This window comes from Eptatretus burgeri, chromosome 1 (genome assembly GCF_056783735.1).
Source record: "Eptatretus burgeri isolate ZD-2024b chromosome 1, Ebu_testis_v1, whole genome shotgun sequence".
NCBI lineage: Eukaryota > Metazoa > Chordata > Myxini > Myxiniformes > Myxinidae > Eptatretus > Eptatretus burgeri.
The window spans coordinates 17,030,203-17,055,202 of record NC_140961.1 but is presented as its reverse complement, the minus strand read 5'-3'; the positions used below and the strand labels follow the sequence as shown (position 1 = coordinate 17,055,202).

At 42.4% G+C, this 25,000-nt stretch overlaps 1 protein-coding gene across 1 annotated transcript in view; it reads right to left on the bottom strand.

Moving 5' to 3' along the window:
* Positions 1-25,000, bottom strand: part of LOC147033942 (dedicator of cytokinesis protein 1-like) — a 681,090-nt gene that overhangs the window by 255,793 nt on the left and 400,297 nt on the right. The window contains exon 28 of the mRNA XM_085873660.1: positions 4,112-4,210. Within this exon, the coding sequence (XP_085729786.1) occupies positions 4,112-4,210 (99 nt within the window). The remainder of the gene's footprint in view (positions 1-4,111; positions 4,211-25,000) is intronic.

Below are 25,000 nucleotides of genomic sequence, written 5' to 3'. Positions count from 1 at the left end.
ACAGAGATCTGGCAGATGCTATGGATAGGCATTCCCTCCGGGGGACAGGGCATGAGGTCCAGCAGTGAATGCATTCAATCATACAGCTCAATGAAGCTGGTTAATTTTGTTACATTCCGACATTTTTTGTTCACTCAATATAATTCTCCAAACAGTAGAAAAAGATAAGTTTAATGCTTTGGAAATTTCACTTTTTCTTGTGTATGTATGGAGGAGGGAACATATCCTTGCTTGCTTAAAGTAAATAATTATATCGGCTTCGTTATATGACTCGTTATTTCTTTAAATTATTAGATTTCACAAAAAAATTCGAGATTTATTTAGTCCGGACGATATCCAATCCTCAAAACTGAAGTACTATTTCGATGATATACGTTAATTAGTCCGTGAGAGTAGATCGTGGGAAATCGTCTCAAAATGCATGAAATTGCTCCAAGCTCCTAATTTGAAAACTTATGATACTTACAAAAGCGTGGTATACAGCGATTCATAGCTGTGATAAACAGGCATTCAATATGAGTGAGGAAAGTGGAAAATAAACTTTCTCGTCAAGAAATCATTGCCGCCTGTTGCAAGTCAAGGTGAGGCTGAGCAGGCCAAAAAACATGGCGGCTTCAGACCGCAGTGATGTAACGCAGGAAATGCCTCAAGACCCCAGACAGCGAGGTGGCTGAGGGTTGCCTGATGAAGGATATAATTAAATGAGGCTGCTAATTATCTTCAAAAGGGGTGTTTTAATGAACTGAAACACACAATTTTCAGTCATGCACTTCCTTGGAGTCTTTTTTGTATGCATGCAAAGTTTCAGGCTGCTTGGTTTTATAGTTTTGGAGTTATGGAGAATACACAATGACACACACACACACATACACTGCCATTTATTCATATAGACGAGCAAAGCCCATCGTCAGCGATGGGAAAAAAAATCTAAGAGTGGTGTCCATCATTGGACGACATCCCGTATCCAACTGGGGGATCAAGAAGGAGCGGAAGGTGTGTGCCGTCGGAGTGGGGGGGGGGAGGGGGAAACTTTTCGCTCCATAAGGATCGAGCCACCTAAACGCCTTGGCATATTATATTGAAAATACTATACATAGGAGTCTGGTCATCTTTATTCCTGTGCAGCACAATACAAGGCTGCTGGTAACATCATTGGCTGAGGGTGTGGCAGTGCTGCTGATGCAGTGCACCTGTAGGTTAGAGCGGGAATTTGGAATTTGGCCAGGATGCCAAGGATAGCTCCCCTACTCTTTGCGAAGGACACCAGGAAGGGATCTTTCATGTCCACCAACTAATTCTGGCGGATGTGACTCCCGGTTTAACATCCATCTGAGGGACAGCATGCACATCAATTAATTACCCTGCCTGTGAAACACCGGATGACAGTATGTAGCTGGGTTTATATTCAAACCCAGGCTGGACAGCTTCGAGCGAGTGTGCACACCTCTCAGTCATCCTGCCATGGTATGGGGCTGCACTGTGTTGATAATTAGTCAGACAGAGGCTCAGGGTTTTCTGCCCCTTCCATCATGTCTGACATCTCCACGAGAGGACACGGTGGCTTCTTCTTTTCACTCCTTCTTGGTGATGGTGTTGGTATTGACATTGTAAAATAAGTTGAGGATGTTGATGCTGTCGGTTCATCAGGTCGAGGCATTTCAACCTTCTGGAAGAAGCTAAAGCGAGTCTTCTGCACTGCTTTCTTTTTCTTTTTTTTTCAGAAAGCTTTGCTTTGTATCCACTGAAAACATTTTTAAATTCTCTCTTGAACTCATAGTTCACTTGTCCCATTGCATCATTCAGCCTGGTGTTGGCTTCGCAGTTAGGGTGGTGGCTTGGGATCCTCGGGCACTGAGTTTGAGCCCCATTGGCTGCTGAATCAACACCAGGGGGTTGACTCAGCCTGTCATCCTTCCAAGGATGGTGAAGTGAGCACCGGTGTACTGGTAATAAGGGCATTGCATCAGCAGCACAGCTGTGCCCTGAACCAATGATGCAATCAGCAGTCAAAAAGGCTATACACGATGGGATTGCATTACTCACTCAAATCCTCCCCTTATGTTAATCTTTCTTTTAATTCGATCTTTAATTGAATTTATTTTTCCTTCCAAACTCTGGGGATTTCCCATGGAGAACCCAGCCGGAGACGCACCCACTGCTCCGCCGCAGGAGCCTTCGCAGTGATCCTGCAGCCAAACTTGTCCCGCTGCTTAATTATTTTTGTTGCACTCAATGAAGTTACAGTTTGAACACAGTCCGTTATCTTTTCTTTCACTCAATATTAAATTTTCCGAACAGTCGAAAAAGTTAAGTTTAATGCTTTGGCAATTTGACATTTACTTGTGTAAATATGGAAAAGGAGGGAGCACAGGCTTAATTAAAGTAAATGCGGTTTGTTAGAAGAATCAATAATGTCTTTCAATTTTCAAATTTCACTGCAATTTTGAGACTTATTTAGTCCATGATATCAGATTCTCAAATCTGAAGAAAGATTTCGATTTTTACTTCAATTACTCCATGAGAGTCCTTTGTGGTGATGGTCGTATGGCAGCTTAGCTGCCGGGGTAGCTATCATTTCTTGAAGTGCGACTGCGTCGCTGATGCAGTGCCCCTCCACCAGTACACACACTGGAACTGGTACTCATTTCGCCGACCTCGGAAGGATGACGGGCTGAGTCAACCCCCTGGTGTATTAATTCAGCGGCCGACGGGGCTTGAACTCAGGACCCTAGGATTCCAAGCCGCCACCCTAACCACTGAGCCAACACCAGGCTTACAGTCCTTTGTGGAAAATCGCATCACGTAATGCATAAAATCACTCCACGCTCCGAAATTGAAAACTATAGCACCTACTAAAGTGATGTATCCAGTGATTCATAGATCTGAAGATCAGGCATTCGATGATTTCAGTGAGGAAGTGAAAAAAGAAAAATTCAGCACTTTATCGCACAAACCATTGCGGCCGGTTCCAAGTCAAGGCATTTTTGAGCAGGCCAAAACAAAATGACGGCTTAAGACCCCTGAGAGGTGGGTGACAGCAGGTTTTCCAAGAAGGTAGGCCACCATCTTGGTTAGCCTTTTTTTGGTTTTTGATATTGAGTGCCCTGTTAATTATCTTCAAAAAGGGGTGCTTAAATTTACCCAAATCCCCAATTTTCACTCATGTACTCCCTTGAAGTTTCCTTTGTATGCATGCAAAGTTTGGGGCCCCTAGGTTTCATTGTTTTGGAGTTGTGGGGGAGACACACATTTATTATTATAGATGTATATTCATATATATATATATATATATATATATATATATATATATATATATATTTATATATATATATATATATATATATATATATATATATATATATATATATATATATATATATATATATATATATATATATATATATATATATATACAGAACAAAAAAAAATCATATGTTGATGCACTGTTGATACGCATCCTGGTCCAATAACCTTTTGCAGGCTCCTCGTATAAAGAGGAAAATAATGGGATATTTTGGGAGGAAATGGGAGTAACTTGGGAGAGGAAAGGAAGGTAATGGGTGGAAAAGGTTAAAGGTCCATAGTGGGTGCAACACTGAAATGAGAATAGTGAATTCATCCCCCACATCTCCCCCCTCCCACATCTTTCCACCAGACAGTATTGTCATCATTCTCAATCACAGGCCTGAAGTAAAGAGCTTAGGCCAAGAAATCAGAAAGTGTATCTAATATTTGTGTCGGTTGTTCAGTCTAAGGACAAGTTGCACTCCAAACATGAAAAAAAAGACATCATGGAATAAATGAATCGCATCTCATGGCGGGGATGTAAAATGGCAATAAAAACGAAATGAAACGATGTTATTAAAATAAAAAAAAAATTGAGAATAAAACTTCCAAGTGAATGCAAGCGTTAAACAAAAGGCTGCCAAGGAAAAACAAATTGGCGACGATGGTGAATCAGATGCAGTTGCGAAGAGAGCATTGAGAATGTAAATTCACAAGACAATGACAATGGAATATGAAAGGCACTGTTGGTATTCGACGTAACAGGCACAGACAAAAACCATCAGGCATTTTTCAATTCGGCATTATCAAGGCACGGAAATCTCACCATTAGATCCGCACGCGTTTTAAAAGTCTCGATGTAGAACTGGTAATGCTGGTCATCCATCTGTCTGAGGATCGCTGTCATGCAGGCGACAAAGTGTCTCTGAAAAATAAATGCATCACATCGAAAAGAGGCAACATTAGTGCAGAGAATAGCAAACGTAGCATTCAAAATGAACAGCAGAACAGTCGTAGATGCCCTCCGAGGAGCAGGGCAGTCAAGCAAAGGGTCAGATTTGAAGAGGAGAGCTGTAATTTTGTCAGTGTTAAAGAACAAACAACTTTGCAGCGAAGGATACCATGGGACATGCGCTCTCTCAAGCATTGCCAAGCAAGTTTGGCAACGTGACCTTGATGTGCTGCGAGAATGACAGGATTATCTGACCGAGTCGATGCCCTATAAGTGCACAGCATTTGTAGGGCAATAAGTCAAATATGATAGTGTGGAACATAGCACTTGGGTAACAGATGGCACCATTGCCAAATTAACAAAAAAATTGTAGTTTTTGACATTAGTGTTAATACTATTGTGGCTGCCCTGTAAGAATGGCTCAGAGGAGGATGTCCTAGCAGATGGGTTGCCCATTGCCTTGGTTCGATCCTCAGCCTGGATGTATACTGTCAGACTGGTTCTTCGCGTGCTGGGCATTGCGTCACTCGGATAAAAGTTAAGCTTGGGACTCGTCTGTTAGCATAAGGTGGACGTCGTCTTTTGATGAAGAGTATGTGTGCTGTCACCGGTGCTGGGGGCAAATTGTAAAATCCTGCCCTAATATGCAGAACGGCCACCTCCCATACAGATAATGCATCCGACAGCAAGATGCTGCACACGCTAATACGGGGCAATGGTAATCGAACCAAGCCAATAATCCTGGTGTTTCACAGGCAGAGCATTGGTTGAATGAGTCGACCATCCTTCCGAGGGGTGTTAATCAAACTGTCCCATCTGCCAACACTCGCTTGTGGACGTTAAAGATCCCTACGGTACCTCACACCAAGAGTAGAGCATAGTATCCCAGCATCCTGGCCATATTCCAAATTTCTACCCAGATAGACACAGCAATATGCATCACAGCACAAAGACAACGCCAAGAAACGAGGCAAGCGATCAGCCAGGTGCTGCGTACAGAGAAAAATGAAGATGGGACACATCAGTGCTTGTCGATAAAGTCGATCTGACTATAAAACTGTCCATCTGAAGCAGTGCTAGAAAGAATGGTGCATTGCAAAGCAGGTCACTGGAAAACGAATCTGGACATCCAGTCTATTGCAGCTAATCGACTTAAAAGATTCAATCTTTCTTAATCCAAGTGGAACCCAAGAATTCCATTCTCATAACAAGACATATTTCCAGCGAAATAACATGCTGAACAATCACGGGTATTGATGACATCATGAGCATATCATGGCAGAATCGGAATAATTTGGGATGAAGTATGGCATACTTTAGTGATCCTATTCATTAAACAATGAGCAGGGTGAATGTTAGGACAGTTTACTGTAGCCGAGCATGCGCTCACATTAAGTTGCACCATATCCATCCACATAGGATTCTCTAGAGGTGTTGTAAATATAACTGAAGACTGGAGTTGGCTTAGTGGTAAGGGGAGCTGCCTTTGGGTCTTCGGGTCATGAATTTGAGCCCCGTTTTCCACTGAATTAATAACAGCAGGTGGGGTTGACTCAGCCGGGCATCCTTCCAAGGTCGGCGAAATGAGTACCAGTGTACTGGTATGGGGCACAGCATCAGCGGCACAGCCGTGCCTCAACAAAATAATAGCTACCAGGCAACAAAGCTACTATACGCAAAAAGGAGAAATATGATTGCACAACAGAGGTTTGAAAGTCTTCAGGATGCTCCGCAAAACCTAAATAAACCATATTAGATGCCATGAATATCCTTAAAGGTATCCAATGCGAGACAAACACTTCATTGTAAGGGTTTAGCTCAGTTATTGAAGAGGCATATGCATATTAACTACAAAAGAGTGACGAGCAGCAAGTAAACTGAGGAAAATAAAATTGAAAGGAAGAAAATATCTCTGCAGGGCATTGGGACAGAGACAGACAGAGAGAGAGAGAGAGAGAGAGAGAGAGAGAGAGAGAGAGAGAGAGAGAGAGAGAGAGAGAGAGAGAGAGAGAGAGAGAGAGAGAGAGAGAGAGAGAGAGAGAGAGAGAGAGAGAGAGAGAGAGAGAGAGAGAGAGAGAGAGAGAGAGAGAGAGAGAGAGAGAGAGAGAGAGAGAGAGAGAGAGAGAGAGAGAGAGAGAGAGAGAGAGAGAGAGAGAGAGAGAGAGAGACAGAGGGGGGGGGGGGAGACAGAGACAGAGGGGAGGGGAGAGAGAAACAGAGAAACAGAGCGACAGAGACAGAGGGGGGGGGAGACAGAGACAGAGGGGGGGGGAGACAGAGACAGAGGGGAGGGGAGAGAGAAACAGAGAAACAGAGAGACAGAGACAGAGGGGGGTGAGAAAGAGACAGAGGGGGGGGGAGAGAGAAACAGAGACAGAGACAGAGACAGAGACAGAGACAGAGACAGAGACAGAGACAGAGACAGAGACAGAGACAGAGACAGAGAGAGAGAGAGAGAGAGAGAGAGAGAGAGAGAGAGAGAGAGAGAGAGAGAGAGAGAGAGAGAGAGAGAGAGAGAGAGAGAGCAAACAGTGGATTTAAACAAATGAAAGGGAGATTTCAAATGGGAGAAAGTCAAACCAAATTAACCATCAATTACAGGAGAGATCACCACAGGACATTATCATGAAGGTGGTGGGGAAGGGGAGGGGTGAATAAAAGGGAAATAAATGGTTGGGGGAAAGGGAATTCCAAATGGCAGTGTCATGAATGTTGGGGTAAATATGAGGGAAATTATAGGGGAAACAAATGAGGGGAGGGAGAGGGAAGATAGAAGTGGCTGAGGAGGGGAACTCAGTAAAAAATGGGAGTAGAAGAATAAATGGAGATTCGAGAACACAAAAAGGAGTACGAGGATGGGAGGAGAATGTAGTATTGGGGGGTGGGTGGGGGAGTAAGGAAAACCATTGAATAAAGAAAGGGTGGGGGGGAGGGGGTGAGAGGAGAATGAAAACACATTTATGGGAAGGCTGAAAAGGCACCATTTTGGTAGAATTGCGTAATAAAAAAGAAGTCCATAAAAAATATACTGTGCATTGTGAATATTGCAAGGCCCTACAATCCTATTTCTCATCGTGTTGTGCCCACCGGTTACATTATTATTGAGTTGTGACTATGTCAATGATCGATTGTTGCCTCCATATTAAATTCGAACAATAATTTAGTATTTGGCAAGGGTGCTAAAACACAATGGCCTCCTCCTTGAACCCTCATCAAATAACTAAACACATACAGCACTGGAGTATCAGGAAGAACCCAAATAGACAAAGATAGAGTCATCAGGATGAACCTGGTTAGGATGCGGGTTTCGGCTGCTACGACTCTACCATCAAACTCATCCAGGCACAGCCAGGCGAATGTAACAAAAACTATTTGCAGGATTCACCACATCTGTAGACAAAGAAAACGGAAGAAAGAAATAAAGAAGGGGAGATTGACGGCAGGAAGAGAGCATGCACACAAAACACCCCTCTCTCCCCCAACATTTTTTTTTAAGAACAGCTGGGGATTTAAAATTCTTTCATGACTTTTTCCCTCGAATATTGCGCACGTTTTGGTACCAAATATGTCCAAATTGGACTTACCGTTCAGGTTTCACATTACCATTAACAGCCACATGTCCTACTAAAACTGAAATTATTGTATACCAGCAAAGGTACCTGGCGTTGCCTGGCAACGCCGCGTCTCTCTTTCCACCCCCTTCTCCTCCCTCATCCCACCTCACCCCTTCTGCTGTCTCCTCCCACCCCATCCCCCTCCCTTTGGACTCCCACCCTACATATTCCCCTCCCTCCTCTCACATCCTCCCACACCACCTCCCTCCAGGACTCCCACCCTACCCCTTCTCCTCCCTCCACTCACTTCCACCCCCTTCCTTCCACCCTTCCCCTCCTTCCTCCCACAAAGGAATGTTTGCATGGTGTATATTTGGAGAGTGAATCTCAGGTGGTAACCTTTTTCTACAAACTCTTCCTTCACCCGTGAGAGATATGCTGTTAGATGAGCAGTAAAATTACCTTTAAAATCGGAGACGGAATCACTGTAGGTTGCGTTTGTACTACTGTATTTCAGATTTTTGAATAATAATTAGCGATTAGTGCATTTGAGAGGTCAAGTGACTGATCATTGCAGTGTCTTAATTAACAGTTATTTTTCACATCTGATACCATATTTGAGGATCGGAGCTCACCATCTCACCAATTATATAGAATTACAAAATTACAACAGTGCCTGAACATCTCCATTTCCAGCTTGAGAAACATTATGATTTAAACAGTATCGTCCACTTTTCACGTCATCTCAAGTACGCAATGACAAGAATTGTAGATTTCCCTGAAAAATGCATAAAATCAGCATATTGCATAATTTTTCTTCTTTTCAGGCTTCTGTTGTGAGGGAGGTTGCAAAGATGAACCTCCAACAAGCTCTCCCTATCCAGGTATCAAACGGAGCGCGGTCCTGATACAAACCGTGAGGATCAGAACGCCCAATTCAGGTTGATGTAAACAGACTTCTGGAGGTGGGGTAATTTTAATCTCTAGAAACTTGTTAAACAGAAAGCAATACAAGCAGGAAACATTTTGCAACACCAAGGGTAGGTTGTTAACAGAATATCACGAAGTGGAAGTTCAAGCCCTGATAAAGTAATTTCCGAAAACAACTCAATAGGATTCTCATCTGTGACTGTACAGAAGAGCTGTTGCCTTTGATGAAATCATTGGGAATCCTTGGTTCGGGTTTCAGAATAGTACACACACACTCGTGTGCAGCCTTGAGGCTGCTGGTTGCATCATTGGTTTCGGACGCAGCTATGCCGCTGATGCAGTGCCCCTATTACCAGTACACTGCTGCTCAATTTGCCGACCTCGGAAGGATGACAGGCTGAGTCAACCCCACCAGCTGTTAAATCAGCAGCCAATGGGGCTCAAACTCAGGACCCTAAGATCCCATGCCAGCAAACCGAACCGTGAAGCCAATGCCAGGCTTTTCAAAATTGTAATCCCCCAGTATTCCAACAAACAGATCACACCAAGCATGACGCTGCGACGAGATTTCATTTCTCCTGGCAAGTCTCTTCTGATGCATGAAACAGTTTGTAAAATAAACTAAAATGAAATTATAAAATGTAATTTGAGGTGAATGCATCATTGGATATACTTCCACCTGCAGTGTTACATTTGATCTCAATTAAAGGTCACATGATACATTGAAGATCATGAAAGAGAAAGAGAGAAAGAGAGGAGAGAGAGAGAGAGAGAGAGAGAGAGAGAGAGAGAGAGAGAGAGAGAGAGAGAGAGAGAGAGAGAGAGAGAGAGAGAGGGAGAGAGAGAGAGAGAGAGAACGAACGAACGAGAGAGAGAGAGAGAGAGAGAGAGAGAGAGAGAGAGAGAGAGAGAGAGAGAGAGAGAGAGAGAGAGAGAGAGAGAGAGAGAGAGAGAGAGAGAGAGAGAGAGAGAGAGAGAGAGAGAGAGAGAGAGAGAGAGAGAGAGAGAGAGAGAGAGAGAGAGAGAGAGAGAGAGAGAGAGAGAGAGAGAGAGAGAGAGAGAGAGAGAGAGAGAGAGAGAGAGAGACACAGACAGAGACAGAGAGGGGAGACAGAGACAGAGACAGAGAGGGAGACAGAGACAGAGACAGAGACAGAGAGGGGAGAGGGGAGACAGAGAGGGGAGACAGAGAGGGGAGAGAGAGCGAGAGCGAGAGCGAGAGCGAGAGGGAGAGGGAGAGGGAGAGGGAGAGGGAGAGAGAGAGGGAGAGGGAGAGGGAGAGGGAGAGAGAGAGAGAGAGAGAGAGAGAGAGAGAGAGAGAGAGAGAGAGAGAGAGAGAGAGAGAGAGAGAGAGAGAGAGAGAGAGAGAGAGAGAGAGAGAGAACATTAGAATGCTTTTAACTCGAGTTATTATTTTCAAAAGGCACTTGACCTTTGACCTGTTGAACCCAAAATTGCATCAGTTTATCCATGTATTTCAATCCATACTTGTGCCAAGTTTGGTTGAAACTACTTTTTTGGTTCATAAGTTATTGTGATAACAAACATTTTTAATTAAAAGTCACGTGACCATAGACCTTTGACCTCTTGAACCCAAAATCGAATGACTTCATTGCTGTATTATATTTCATACTTATGCCAAGTTTGGTCGAATTCCCTTCAGTTGTTCACAAGTTATTGCGGTCAACGATAATGTGCAATGCACGCACGGACAAACTGAAAACATTAAAAAAAAAAAAGGAAAACAAAAAAGGCGCTTTCAGCTGTAGAGGCATAATTAAAAAACCATGACGTCACAAACTCCAATGAGGTTAATCAAGTGAAGTAAATTGGATAACGGTTTGCTTCCTTCACTTTGACCGCAATACCAAGATGTGATGTCACTGTACATTCACTGGCATCGGTGACCAGACCTGCCATTAGCCATGCCGAGTCTTTCTCCCTATCGATGAAATTGCTCTTGAGCTCGGAGGTCATTTCAGAGAAATCCAATTAGCTGTAAACAGTTACAGAATGTCCACGCCAACAGGGAAACGTATCAAAAGTGTTCAGTGCCGGTTGAAAAAGAAACGTCATTACAAAGAAATAAATCAAAAAACTTTTGCAACAAAAGAGAAAAAGTTGTACATTGGGAGCAAATCTTGGATTGAGATGCATTTTTGAAAATATTCTAATGAGAGCACAGCCTGCACGAGTTGTCGTTGAGTGCAACTCTTGAAATAGGGTGTTGATGCCTCAGAACTGCACTCCACGGACTAACAAATTGCGGGAGATAAGTCGCTAAAATGGTTTCTTCACCTTTCTCTTGATTCCCCTTTCTGATAGTGTGCCATTGGAAATCATTGGCCAATTTGCGACCACCTAAACACCTTTGTGCATCGTAAAGGCTAGAAAAATAGACTAGGAGGTATGCACGCTCACTTTTGAGCTGTCTTGGGGTTTGCCTCCCAACCCAGCTATAAACTGACATTCTGGTGCTTCACGTGCAGGGTGAGGGATCAATGCGTGCACCATCCCTCGGAGAGACATTAAGCTGGAGGATCCATCTGCTAGCACTGGGTGCATGTGGACATCTGCTAGCACTGGGTGTATTAAAGAGCCCGTAGAGGTCTCTGCAGAATCCTGAACAAATTACAAATTCCTGCCCAGATCACATTCAATTGAACGTCAAGCCTGGCCAGCCGGTTCTTCAATCACCTGGGCCCAACTTCGCCCTCAGCTGACCACAAAAGACGATGAGATTAATTATCCTGTGCATGAGAACTGAAAAGCGGGGTTTAGCAATTGGTTCACTTCCGTCTGTCTGTCCTTCTGTCTATGATCGAGGCAGTTTAACCATTTCTTTCACGCCGTGAGGTGCACTGGGCTGTTGAAGCAGTTTCATTTGGCGAAGGAGGAGTACAATCCTGGATGGGTTGCCACTCCGATGTGGGATACTCAAATGGCTTAATACCCAGTAAGCTGGTACTCGTTTTGCCAACCTTGGAAGGATGACAGGCTGAGTCAACCCACCTGGTGTTATTTGAACGAGCCTACAGGGGTTCAAACACAAGAGCGTAATATTTTTAAGCCAGCCACCTTAATCATGAAGCCAACATCAGGCGTCTACGATCGTGGAACAACTTCATTTCAACTGAATGTTATATTTTGAACACGAATTGGAAAATGAACCTGACATTTATCAGGACTTTGGCTATGAATTTGTCCCGAATGCACATGTGCCGAGAGGAGTGAGATAATATTTTTACTCTGTCTGCTTGTCTGGCAGCGGCAGTCAAAAAAATTTGAAAATCATTCGAAACAGGAAACTTTTTTTTAAAGGACGTTAAAAGGACACAAACAACAGGCACAAAGAACTAATGTAACTTTTAGATAAGGTGGTGTAAAAGATGCTGCACAAACAGCAGTAAACTTCCGGAATTTTTTTTTTCTACAACCTTTAAAATCTTAATTTTATTTCAATTGAATTGTACACTTAAACACTGTAGAGCAAAAATTGCATTCTTAGCACATTCAAACCCCCTCTGTTTAGCAGCACAGTACGGGGACAAAATATTACAGAATTTTACATGATGACCAATCAAATTTATGGTTCGTAGACCCCACCCATGTCCTGGTTTCTCAAGAAAGTGGGGTAATGTGTTCCATGAACTCTCTAGTTAACCTGCGCCATCGAAGATGGACGGAGGTTACTGTTTTCACCCGTTTGTTTGTTTGTTTGTTTGTTTGTTTGTGAACAGTATTACGGAAAAACTCCTCGACGGATTTCGACGAAACTTGGTGGGGGGGATTAGGTATGGTCCAAGGATCATGCCATTAGATTTTGGACTTGGCCCAAAGTCCAATATGGCCGCTATGGCGGCCATTTTGAAAAAATATTTGAATTTTTGTTTTTTTGCATTTCTACATGTTTTAAGTGATTTCCAACCAAAAACAAACAAAAAATACTAGAGGGGGAGCACTCGGTAGAGTGGAAAACCTCCACCGCCAATACTGCTAGGTCACTCAAGTGAACCTGATATCTTATTCATTCAATGTGACGTCAACAGTGCTCAGAGTTATAGTTTGCAACTTTCCCTTTTACTTTTAACTTTTTACATAATCAATTCATTCGTCATAACTAGATTCCTTGAGACAGAAATTGATTTTACGTGGGTATATCCACCTGAAGTTCCAAAATCAGCCGCAATTATAATTTTGGCATGTTTTTTGTTGGAAATCACTTTTGACATGTAGAAATGCAAAAAAAAAAAATCGAAATTTTGTTGAAAAAAAAAAGTTGCAAAAAATTTTTTTTTTCCTCTAACAATTTTTTTTTGGGGGGGGGGTTGGAAATCACTTAAAACATGTAGAAATGCAAAAAAAAATTCAAATATTTTTTCAAAATGGCCGCCATAGCGGCCATATTGGATTTTGGACTAAGTCCAAAGTTTAATGGCATGATCCTTGGACCATAACTCATCCCCCCACCAAGTTTCGTCGAAATCCGTCAAGGAATTTTTCCATGATACTGTTCACAAACAAACAAACAAACAGAAAGGGGGTGAAAACAGTAACCTCTGATCTTCGATGGCGAAAGTTAAAAATGTTGGAGAAAAAAAAACTTGGAAAATTTTTACTTTTTTTCAAAAATTTTTTATTTTATTTGAAAAATATTAAAAAATTTTTTTACATTTCTACATGTTTTAAGTGATTTCCAACCCCCCGCCCCCCCAAAAAAAAATTGTTAGAGAAAAAAAAAATTTGAAATTTTTTTTCAAAATAATTCTGATTTTCTTTTTTTGCATTTCTACATTCGCGTCGATCTAGTTCAGTTTATTCAATCGTGGTTCAGTGGAGTCTGATCTGTTTTGACCTACAATGAATAGGATATCGGGTTCACTTAAGTGACCCAGCAGTATTGGCGGCGGAGGTTTTGCACTCTACCGATTGCTCCCCCTCGAGTTGTAACTCGAACAGTATGGAAGTGATGGTGGTGGTGGTAATAGTAGTTGCAGTATTTTTTATTTTTTTTATTTTTGTATACATTGTCAAGGCTCATATGAGAGCTAACACACAACGCACAGCAAAGGGGGGCATGAGACAAGAGGGACGGGAGTGGGAAGGACAAAACAGTGAGGAACAGAGACATCAGGATATCTGTGGAAGGGAGAAGGATGGGGTGGGGATCACGGGGTATACAAGATGGGCATTACAGGGACTTTCAGGAAGGAAAGCAGGGAATTTGAAGCAGGTGTGTTTACGGTGGATTAAAGGGTGTATAAAAGATCGAGGTTTTGGATGGGGGAAGATAAGAGATGGTGGTGAACAACTATGTCGAAGGCCTGGAGGGAAGAATGGGATTGAACACAGTGAGGGAGTTTATTCCAAAGGCAGGAAAAAGGAGGAATGAAAGAGTGAAGGTGATTCGTGATTCGTGATTTTGGTACTTTTTCCAGAAGGGGGTTGTTGGCGGACCTTGAGCGCCCTGCGGAAATAAGGTGGGGACATATCGCAGACAGAGCAAGTGTGGGGGGGGGGGTGAGACCGGAGAGGAGATGGTTGAATACAGAAAGCCCACCGACCTGCCTGCGGTGAGAGTGAGACCAAATAAAACTCAGCCTCATTGCGGGATATAAAAATGATCCTAAAGGCCTTGGTTTCCACAGTGTGAAGCCGGGGATGGTGAAAGGCAGGAGCACCAGCCCAGAGGGGAGAGCAGTACTGCATCAGGCTGTGGAGGAAAGCTTTGTATGTGGTCAGGAGCTCAGGTGGGCCAAAGAAGGACTTTGCATGACAGAGGATTCCCAGTCAGCGACTGGCTTGGAGACAAAGTTGGAAATGTGCTTTTCCAGGAAAGATCATGGCAGATAGTGAGACCCAGAAGCTTGAATGAAAGGACTTCTTCCAGAGGATTGTTGAGAAAGTAGACAGGGTTGAGGGGGGGGTGGGGGTTTCTAAACAGTCCTTTCGGAGAGACATAGTGAGAGTGTGAGATTTGTCCGGATTGAAAGACATGTTCCATGTGTTGAACCAGTTTGTGATTTTATCCAGATCTGCAGTGAGTGAAGAAGCTGATGCTTGCCGGTCTGAAGGATAAGAGCTTTACGTCAGAGGGTTGAGTCATCAGCAAAGAGATAAGGATAATTTTCCAGAGAGTCAGAGAGATCATTGATGAAAACCAGAAAAAGAACAGGGCCCAGAACGCTGCGTTGAGGAACTCCAGCCTGGACAGGAAGAGGGGATGAGAGAACTCCATTTCCGGCCACACATTGGCTGCGACAGGAGAGGAAGTCTGCGAGCCATGAGTGGAGATGGCCTTGGATACCATAGGAAGAGAGTTTGGTGAGCAGGACAGGGTGCCAGACCATGTCAAAAGCACGCGATATGTCTGGGGATATGGTTCTCATTTCATGTCCGGCATCGAGTACCTCCATCCATTGTTGGGAGAGCAGAAGCAGCATATCCAGGTAGAGTGACCTGGTCTGAAACCAAATTGATGATCAGAAATCAAGCCATTGGAGAAGAAGGATTTAATGTCCGAGTTGTAGTCATGACTGTGGTGTCTTTGGTGAAAACCAGATTTATCCCCAAGATAAATAGTCTCACCCATCATCCAATTATACACTATTTTAATTTATATTAATTGAAAGAAATTAATCCTTTTGAAGAAAGTACTGTCCATGAAAACACCACCACACACAGCATCAACAACCACAACCTGCAAGGGTGTCACCTTGAAGAGTAAGCTTATTCAAGATGAGCAAATCAGCTCTTTAGTTCGATAAAACTGTTTTGCTATAATGTCTATAATTACTGCTATGATGGGTTTATCAGGCATATTATATTTCCAGGATAATTAACAATGTGGTAATTGAATAAGCATATTGAAAGGAGAGACGGCCAATCGTGTTGAGTGCATTTGTGACGTTCCTCAGCCAAACATGTCCTGGAAACCAAAAAAACCCATGGCTTTGAACAATATATCAGAAAATCCACTGCAGTTGCATTTACTGCCAAAATGTGCATTTTAATCATATGTAAGGATGTGAAGTGAAAAGGTCGATGACTAAAACGAAGTAGTTTTCTAAAAATAGATATTATCCTAAATAAGATGTTTGATTCAATTTAAGTAAGGTGGATTTGAAAAACAAACAAGCAAAACAACAAAACCCCCCACCAAACTGTCATCAGACCTTCTCAAAAATCACTCAATGAAAAATGAGCCGAACAGCTACAAATCCACTATTCAATACCGAGCTGGCAGGATAGCCTACGGGTGCGTGAAATCTCATTTGAGTCGTCTAACCTGTATTTGAATGGAGATCCAGCTATAAACTGTCACCCTGGTGTTTCATATACAAGGCGAGGTCTCAATATGTGTGTGTCATCACAGGTACTCCTTCGAACAGAACCTTTACAGACTTCAGGCTGAGGCTGTGTATGAGGATACTGTGCAACAGGTTGAAGCTAAACTGCACATAATGAGAATAATCAAGAGAAAATCCCTCGCACATCCCTACTCTAATTCACCGAAAATCATTTTTTAATGCCCTTGAGAAATAATCTTGCCTTTGCAAATAGGCAGCATGCATCAAGCTTCCCAATATGTGAGGTTATGTGGTCTGCGTTCATGGGTTACAAGAGAGTGTGTTCGTAACCCCTCAGGGTGTGTCCTCTCCGTAGTGCTACCATTTCCCTCTCTTCGTCTCCTCACCAAGTCATCGACCATCATCAGTAGCAGACCCTCCAACTGCAACATTCGAAACATGAACAAGGCCTGACAGTTTCCAAAGTCCGGAATCATAGGAATATGTATTTTATAATGTTATTGTAACGATTGCTCAAATTGTGACCCACTGACATGCATGCGCATCCATTCTTGAATGTCAATTTCTTTGGTTTGAACGTCTCTCAACGCATCGATTTTAACACATTCGTTTCTGATTTCATCCTTCAGATCTTCAATCAATAAGTGGTTTCAGGTGTCCCCAAATACAAAATCCAAGTGGCGTTAAATGTGGACTACGTGGGGGCCATTCTATCGGTCTCCGACGTCCTAGCCGCCTGAAAGGCATCATCTCAAAAACAAATAAAATAAACCAATGTCACCCGCAGGGTGACCCGTATCTTGCCAAAAGGTGACCACGTGTGACTTCTTTAAGGTCACACTGAGGTGAACAGAGCTGCTATCCACCAGGAGCGACTATTGGAGCGATTAACAAATTCATGGTAAATTAAAAAATTCCTTGAGGAATATCTGCCTACGAGAGATTCCGATGAGAATCGTTCTACAGAGTAACCATGAAAAATATGCTTTTGCCTCATAACGTCACCAAATGACGTCATAATGTCTCAAGCTTGATATATCGAGAAAGCACTCATCGAGGTGTTCAATTTGAGGTACTACACGATATGGTTCCTAAAACTTGAAAATTTGACCTTGGAGTCAAATATGTTTGACCTGAGGCGCTAACCATGAAGGTCAAGGCCAATCGCCACCAAAAATTAATCAGCTGAGCGCCAGACCATGAACTATATTCCCATGAAGTTTGAAGACGATCTGATCAAAATTACTCAAAAAATAAGGGTTTCGTCGACTCCCCTGATTTGCGACAGTGACCTTGACCTTTGACCTTGACCTTCAAAATTTTATGCGCTGAAAGGGACCTCTATAAGCCTCTGATATGCGAAGTTACACAAATTTCCAATGATAACTGTGCTCTGCAGAGTGATTTATACGTGATTACAGACCAAAAAAATAAAAAAATAAAAGAATATAAAAAAACATATGAAGGTCAAGGCCAATCGCCACCAAAAATTAATCAGCTGAGCGCCAGACCATGAACTATATTCCCATGAAGTTTGAAGACGATCCGATCAAAATTACTAAAAAAATAAGGGTTTCGTCGACTCACCTGATTTGCGGCAAAGTGACCTTGACCTTTGACCTTGACCTTCAAAATTTTGTGCACTGAAAGGGACCTCTATAGGCCTCTGATATGCGAAGTTACAAAAATTTCCAATGATAACTGTGCTCTGCAGAATTTTTTATACGTGCTTACAGACAAACAAACAAACAAACAAACAAAAAAAACATACAAGCTGACTAACATATCTTGCAAAAACTTCGTTTTGGCAAGATAATAAATCAAAAAGATTTCCTATGATTCCAGAGTTTTCAAACACTCTGTATAAGTTCTTAGGCCATCTACATAACACAAAAGAGGGATATTAGACTTTGTTAAGGCCAATAGCGGTCTGTGTCGGTGAACAATTGGAAAGATGGGTTTTTCCAAGAGTGTCCAACTCTAACGAAGGTTGAAGACCAGAAACATCACTTCATCTCCTTCAACAAGTCGTGAAGCATACCTTTCTCAACATTTGGTTGAGAAGATTCGTCGTTCTTGTTTTTCCGTCAATGCAAAAAGCTCTAGTTCGTAAAGACCAGTTTTCCCTTCTGTGTCCATCTTACGATAGTCATACTGCCAGCATTTGTGGATGGACCTCAAAGATGCGATAATGTCTTTCATTAAGAGCAAACGAGTGATCACCGGAACCCTGAACAGATTTCAAATTTTTGCTCCAACCTACAGGGTTAAAGCAATTTTTTTTTCCTCTAACCTACATCAGCGGCACAGCTGCACCCCCAGAAAGATGCTACCCGCAGCCATGTGCTGCACACGAAAGAAGAATGGGCGTACTCATCATGATCTAGGAGAGATACATTGTGATTTCGTGTCTGGTCCGTGCTTTTGCACTATCGACCGAGCAAATGGACTTCACGCAAGGCCTGCATATCCAAGCAAGCGCCCCCTTCGCATGAAACCAGTCAGCCTGCTACAACGCAGGTGTACGCGCCTTTGGAACCTGCATTAATGCTCGCAGAAATTTTTCGCAATCCAAAGCACATTAGTGCAGACGAAAACATATACGATCATTCAGCTTTGTCAATACACTGCCGGTCGAAAGTTTTAGAACACCCCCATTTTTCCAGTTTTTACTGAAATTTAAGCAGTCTAATGTTTCAATGTACTCTGAAATTAAAGCAAAGAACAAATAAGCAATTGCAGATAAAAAAGAAATAATGGAATCGTTTTCTTGAACAAAATTTAATCCAAATTTTTGACTCATCAAAGTAACTACCTTTTGCAGATATTAGAGCCAAACATACTCGTGGCATTCTTTCTACAATGGAAATCAAATATTATTTGGAAAGTTCTTCCCAACACTGTTGCAGAAGTTCCCACAAATGTGTTGCACTTGTAGGTTGCTTTGCTTTCACCCTTCTGTCCAGTTCATCCCAAACCAGCTCAATTGGGTTTAGGCCTGGAGACTGTGCTGGCTATTCCATGATTTGAAGCCTACAGTCTTGTTCTTTTCATCTAAGGTAGTTCTGACATAGCCTGGAGGTATGTTTTGGGTCGTTATCTTGCTTTACAATGAACCCCTGACCAACGAGGCATAGACCAGAGGGTATTGCATGGCGCTGCAAAATGCTGTGGTAGCCCTTTTGGTTCAGGGTGCCAGTCACTGTGTGTAAGTCGTCGACTCTGGATCCAGCAAAAGAGCCCCAGATCTTCACGCTTCCTCTTCCATGTTTGACAGTTGGAGTCACATACTGAGGAACCATCCTTTTGCCGACTCAACAGCCTAAAAAAACCTGGCGTGATGAACCGAAGATTTCAAATTTTGATTCATCGGTCCTTAAGACCTCTTCCAGTTTTCAGTAGTCCACTGGCAGTGCTTCATGGCCAGCCAAGCCTCTTTTTCTTATTTTGCCATCTCAGCAATGGCTTTCTTACTGACACTCGACCTGTCAAACCTGCAGCTCAAAGTCTTCTCTTCACAGTTGAAACTGAGACTTCCTGACTTCGACCAGTGTTAAGCTGTGCTTGAAGCTGCTGTCCTGTGAGCCGCCTCTCACGCAAGCTGTTGACTCTCAGAAACTTGTGTTCTGATTGTGTTGTGGCTTTGGGTCTGCCAGACCTCTTCCTGTCAGAGTTTCCTCCAGTTTCCAAGTGCCTTTTGATGGTGGAGGAAACTGTACTCACTGACACCTTGGCTTCTTTTGCAATTCCTCTGAAGGAAAGACCTACACGTTTTTAGGGTTATAATGGTCTGTCTGTCTTCCTTTGTTAATCGTCTTTTTCTCACCATTATGATAACAATATACTACTTCCTGCAGTGCAATATTGTCCACATAATGCTTCAGAGAGTGTAGCAACACAGTCTGTTCCAACATTGCTTTTATTCAGACAGAGGGTTTGTAACTAATCAACAAAATTTTGGACACCTGTAGGAATTGTTTGCATCAATTTTCAAGGGTTAATTTATTTCCATTGCTGCAGAACAGCTGCAGTTGCTAACCCATTACTTGTTCCCTGAAAAGGGCCTTTTTAACAACTCTGAAATTTACATTATTTTTCAGTTTTTGGTGACCAAAACTTTTTTTTAACCTCTGGAAGTTTACCGCTTCGCTTTGTACAATTACAGGTTATTCACTAGACTTTAACTGCTTAAATTTCAGTAAAAACTGAAAAATGGGGGTGTTCTAAAACTTTTGACCGGTCGTGTAATACCCAAAAGCAACCACAAATCAACGTAAAGCATTGAGAAACCACAAAAAGAAAATGGCATTATTCATATCTTACTTTTGCAATCCAACCTAAAAGCTTGCAAAATTAGCAGCATACAAACAACAAATTTGTTCTATTACCAGTATCCTAATTAAAATAAAGCGGTAGTTTATATTTATTTTAATTCTTTTTGTTGTCTTAGTAAAACATTACAACAATCACTCTTTGAAATTGTCTGTCGATTACTTTTATGTTTGGCCACTAAATGATCTCTCTTGATTTCAATGCAAGGAAGCTCTTGATTACATGTCTAAAACTGACCCGATGGATCATGATTTGGCCTAAACTGGAAACTTTTTCATCGGCATTGGTATCACACACAAACGTGACGATACGAGAAATGGGAAGAGGCTAAACTGTTGTCGTGGACACCTGTTTTTCGGCAATCCTTAACCTTCAAGAATTAATAAATAAGTAAAAGACTACATTGTCTGAATAAGAAAGGTTATAAGTTCAAAACACTGTATAAGATGAGCACAAGGCAATCAAATATAGATAATAAAATAAATAATCCGTCTGAAATATATGAGCAGAAACTATTAGGGTCAACGTAGTCTTTTTGGAAACAGGAAGGTGGGTGATAACAGTAATCAAAAAACTTGTTTGCTCATCAGTATTGCAGTATTTACATCCTACTGTATGAAATAAGGCAATGTTGTTGTTTCATATTCAGCCTGTGAATGCTGTTTGCATCATTTTCTGGAAGCACAGCTGTGCCGCTGATGCAGTGCCCCGTTATCAGTGAGCTGGTATGCATTTTGCCAACATTGAAAGGATGACAGTCTGAGTCAACCTTTTGAGTCAACCCAACTGGTGTGAATGACACAACAGGGGCTTGAACTCAAGACCCTAACCCTAAGGCCTTCAGCCAGCCACCTTAACCGTTAAGCCAACATCAGGATTTAAAAAAGGAAATTATCTGTATGTATGTATACATACATTGGAATATCATTTAAAAAAAACCGAGAACGGCAGTCCTCCACGTTACGACGTCGACCAATATGACTCCCCCCACATTACTACATCATGCCAACACTTGCACCAAGTTTGATTTAAATCTCTTCAGCTGTTCTCAAGCATTACATTTTTACCGGACACAACCTCTGATCTTTGATATTTGACCTCTTGATGCCCAAATCTCATCAGTTCATCCTAGCATCAAAATGTGAGGTCCCACGAGGAGGAGTGATGTAAGCGACATTTTTTAATGATATGATGATGATAGGCTTGGATGATAGGGTAAGGGATAAAATAGTACCATATGGCATTAACTCCAAAATGGCCGATGTGTCCCTTACATCACTCCTCGCGGCACCTCATATATACAAAATGTAAGTTAGCATGGTAACAGATTATTTTTACCAAACAGGAACTCTCACCTTTGATTTCTTGGCCCCATAATGTCATCAGTTTATCTTTACATAATTATACATACTTGTACCAAGGTATACTTCGATCCCTTCAGCCATTCTTGAGTTAGCGTGGTAACGAAAACCTATCTTGGACTCTGACCTTTGACCTCTTGATGGTGAAATCTTATTAGTTCATCCTTGCATCATAATATATACTTATACCAAGTTCAGTAAAAATACCATCACTGGTTCACAAGTTAGCGCGGTAATAGTATTTTTACCTAACGATACCTCTGAACGTTGACCTCTTGACTCCAAAATCGAATCAATTCATCGTTACATCATTATACATACTTCTACCAAGTTTGACTTAGATCCCTTCAGCCGTTCTTAAGTTATTCCGTCGGGTGTTGTGCGTGTGTGGATGTGGTGTTGGGGACCGAGTGTGCAGGTTTTTGGCTCACCTTGTCCAGCTGTTTGCACCATCCATAGTTTGCACAGCTATGGGTTTACTGGTCTCTGCTGTTGTGGCAAATTTGGTGATGGAGCTAAAAAAGATTTGAGTCTAACAAGAATTGACTCCCAGGGTACTGGAACAGGTACGTGGATGACATTTTCGCCATTGTGCATAGACACACAGTGGACCATGTTCTTGGGAAAGCTGAGTGAGTATTTCCCAGCATTAGCTTCACAAATGAAATTGAAAAATAATAAAGCAAATTAGCCTTTTTGGATGTGGAGGTTTTCCAGAAGACTGATGGCTACCGAAAGACATCTGTATACAGAAAACCAACCCACATCAACAGATTACTGCATTCTAACTCTTGCAACCCAATCAACAAATACAGCTTAGCACAGACTTTGGTAGCACAGGCGAGGACTGTGTCAGCTTCCAAGTATATGCAATCAAAGAAATAAGATATGTACTTTTTAGCTCAAGTCCTTCCATCACTAAATTTGCCACAACAGCAGAGACCAGTGAATCCATAGCTGTGCCAAATATGGATGGTGCAACATGGGGACAATGTGAGCAACAAACAACAACACTCAATGCTGAACACTACGCCCACACATGTGCAACACCTAATGAAAACTCCACCAATCAGGCAACACGTGTCACATTGTCCAACCCGAACATGAGCCCATCCATGTTCATGCCCTCGCATACAAGACCAGATCACGAGTAAACAAGAGTGAGAACTGCTTTGCAAGACATGTCCCTGACTGAAGTGATATTCAGTGAAAAATTGACAAAACAACCTGAAACTCAAACTTGTTCTGTAACTTATCATAAACCAAGTTTCAGTTGAATATGTTAAAGAGTATGGGAGAAAGTCTGAAAAACCACAGGTGGGACGGACGGTCGGAAAAAGACAGACAGACAGACAGACAGACGGATGGACCACGGTCTGTGAACTCATTCATGCAGTGCATGTCTTAGAAAGCACCCAGGAGGTGTTTGTCTGAGGACGCTTCCGGGCAGTGTTTGGCTGAGGACGCGTCTCGGCAGTGTTTGTCTCCGGACGCGTCCGGGCAGTGTTTGTCTCGGGACGTGTCCGGGTAGTGTTTGTTTCCGGATGCGTCCGGATGGGAGTTTGTCTTCAGATGTGTCCGAGCAGCGTTTGTGTCTGGACGGCTTGTCTCCAGATGTGTCCGGCAGGTTTTCTCTCCGAACCTGTCCGGGCGGTGTTTGTCTACAGGCTGTTTTTATACTATGACTGGTAGAAAATGGATTTCAGACATTATTTTGTTTCCATCTTCACTGTTCTTCTATGCGGAATAATTTTGATGAAACACTATGAATCGTAATTAATGCTTCACCACACGTCTGCCTTTCCTTCCCCCACTCCTCCTTCTACCCCTCCCTCCTTTCTCATGTATAAAGTCCTATCTCCTTCAAACATTCCTCATCGCTTAGTCTAGCTAACCCTGGAATCAATCTTTGTAGCTTAACACCGTACCCTCTCGATGGGAGCTCTGTCCCTCCTCAGATGTGGTGACAAACTGAACACAATAATCAAGGTGAGGGCTCACTAAGTTCCTACACAGTGCTAACACTACCTCTTTGGACTTATAATTTATCCTAAAACCTCATTTTCCTTCCATATATCTGCTTGGCACTGTGCTCCCTGCTTTAACAACCCTCACCCATCCCCACATGCATTAGCACCTCCAGATGCCTCTCTGCCCCTATTATAATGTAATCTGCCCCTATTATAATGTAATCTCTATTTTCATTATTCTTACCCATCCCCAGAGCCTTCCATTTCTTTACGTTAAACTGCATCTGCGAATCTTTACCCCAATTTATTTAAGTATCTCGGCTTTCCTGAATCTCATCACCCCCTCTCTGCTATCCACCTAACCTCCAAGTGTTGTGTCATCTGAAAATATAGAAAGCTGACTCTGAACCCCACCATCCAAAGATTTGATTGAATGATGAGGAATAATAACTGCCCTTGCACTGATCCCTGATGTACCCCCAAACTTATAACCTCCTACACTGACTATCTCACACTTACAGCCATCCTTTGCTTCCGATACACTATGGAAGTGTTAAAAAGGGCAAATTAATTCAGCAACATGTGGCACTATAACCAGCAGAAAGGAAAATTCCACTGTTGGGGTTAGCTGAGAGAAAGATACATTTCGAAATGACTGAGTTAATCGACTTAATAACCACATGATAAGGTGTATAGACAGATAGCAGGATAGCTAAGCGTTATCGGCACTCATCTCTGAGCTGTCTGGCCTGGGTTCGAATATCGACCTGGCTATTAACTGTCATCCTGGGTGTTCACAGACAGGGCGAGACATCAATAACTGTGCCGTCTATCGAGATGACATTTAGCTGGAAGAATCGGTCTGCCAACATTGGTCGGTGGTGGACGTTCAAGATCCCTCGGTGTCTATTGTGAAGAGTAGGTGAGTGATTGTTGGCACCCTGTACCAATATTACAAATTACTGCCTGACTGACTGCTGGGAAAATAATGGAAAGTATCCATCATAACCCATTGCCAAGAGACTGATTCGGAAGCAGCAACCCAAAGTAAAGAGTATGGTTCATTGATGACGATGAAGGTACATACACAGAGTAAGATTACTTCATGACAACTGGCTTACAAAAAAGTTCATTTTTATATACCATGTCGAGGCTCAGAGGTAATACATAGAAATAAATAACAAGGCAGGAGACAAGAAGGACGGGAGAGGGAAGCACAAACTAGTGGGGAACAGAGACAATAGGATATCTGTGGAAAGGAAAGGGATGGGGCAGGGAACATGGGGTAAACAAGATGGACACTACA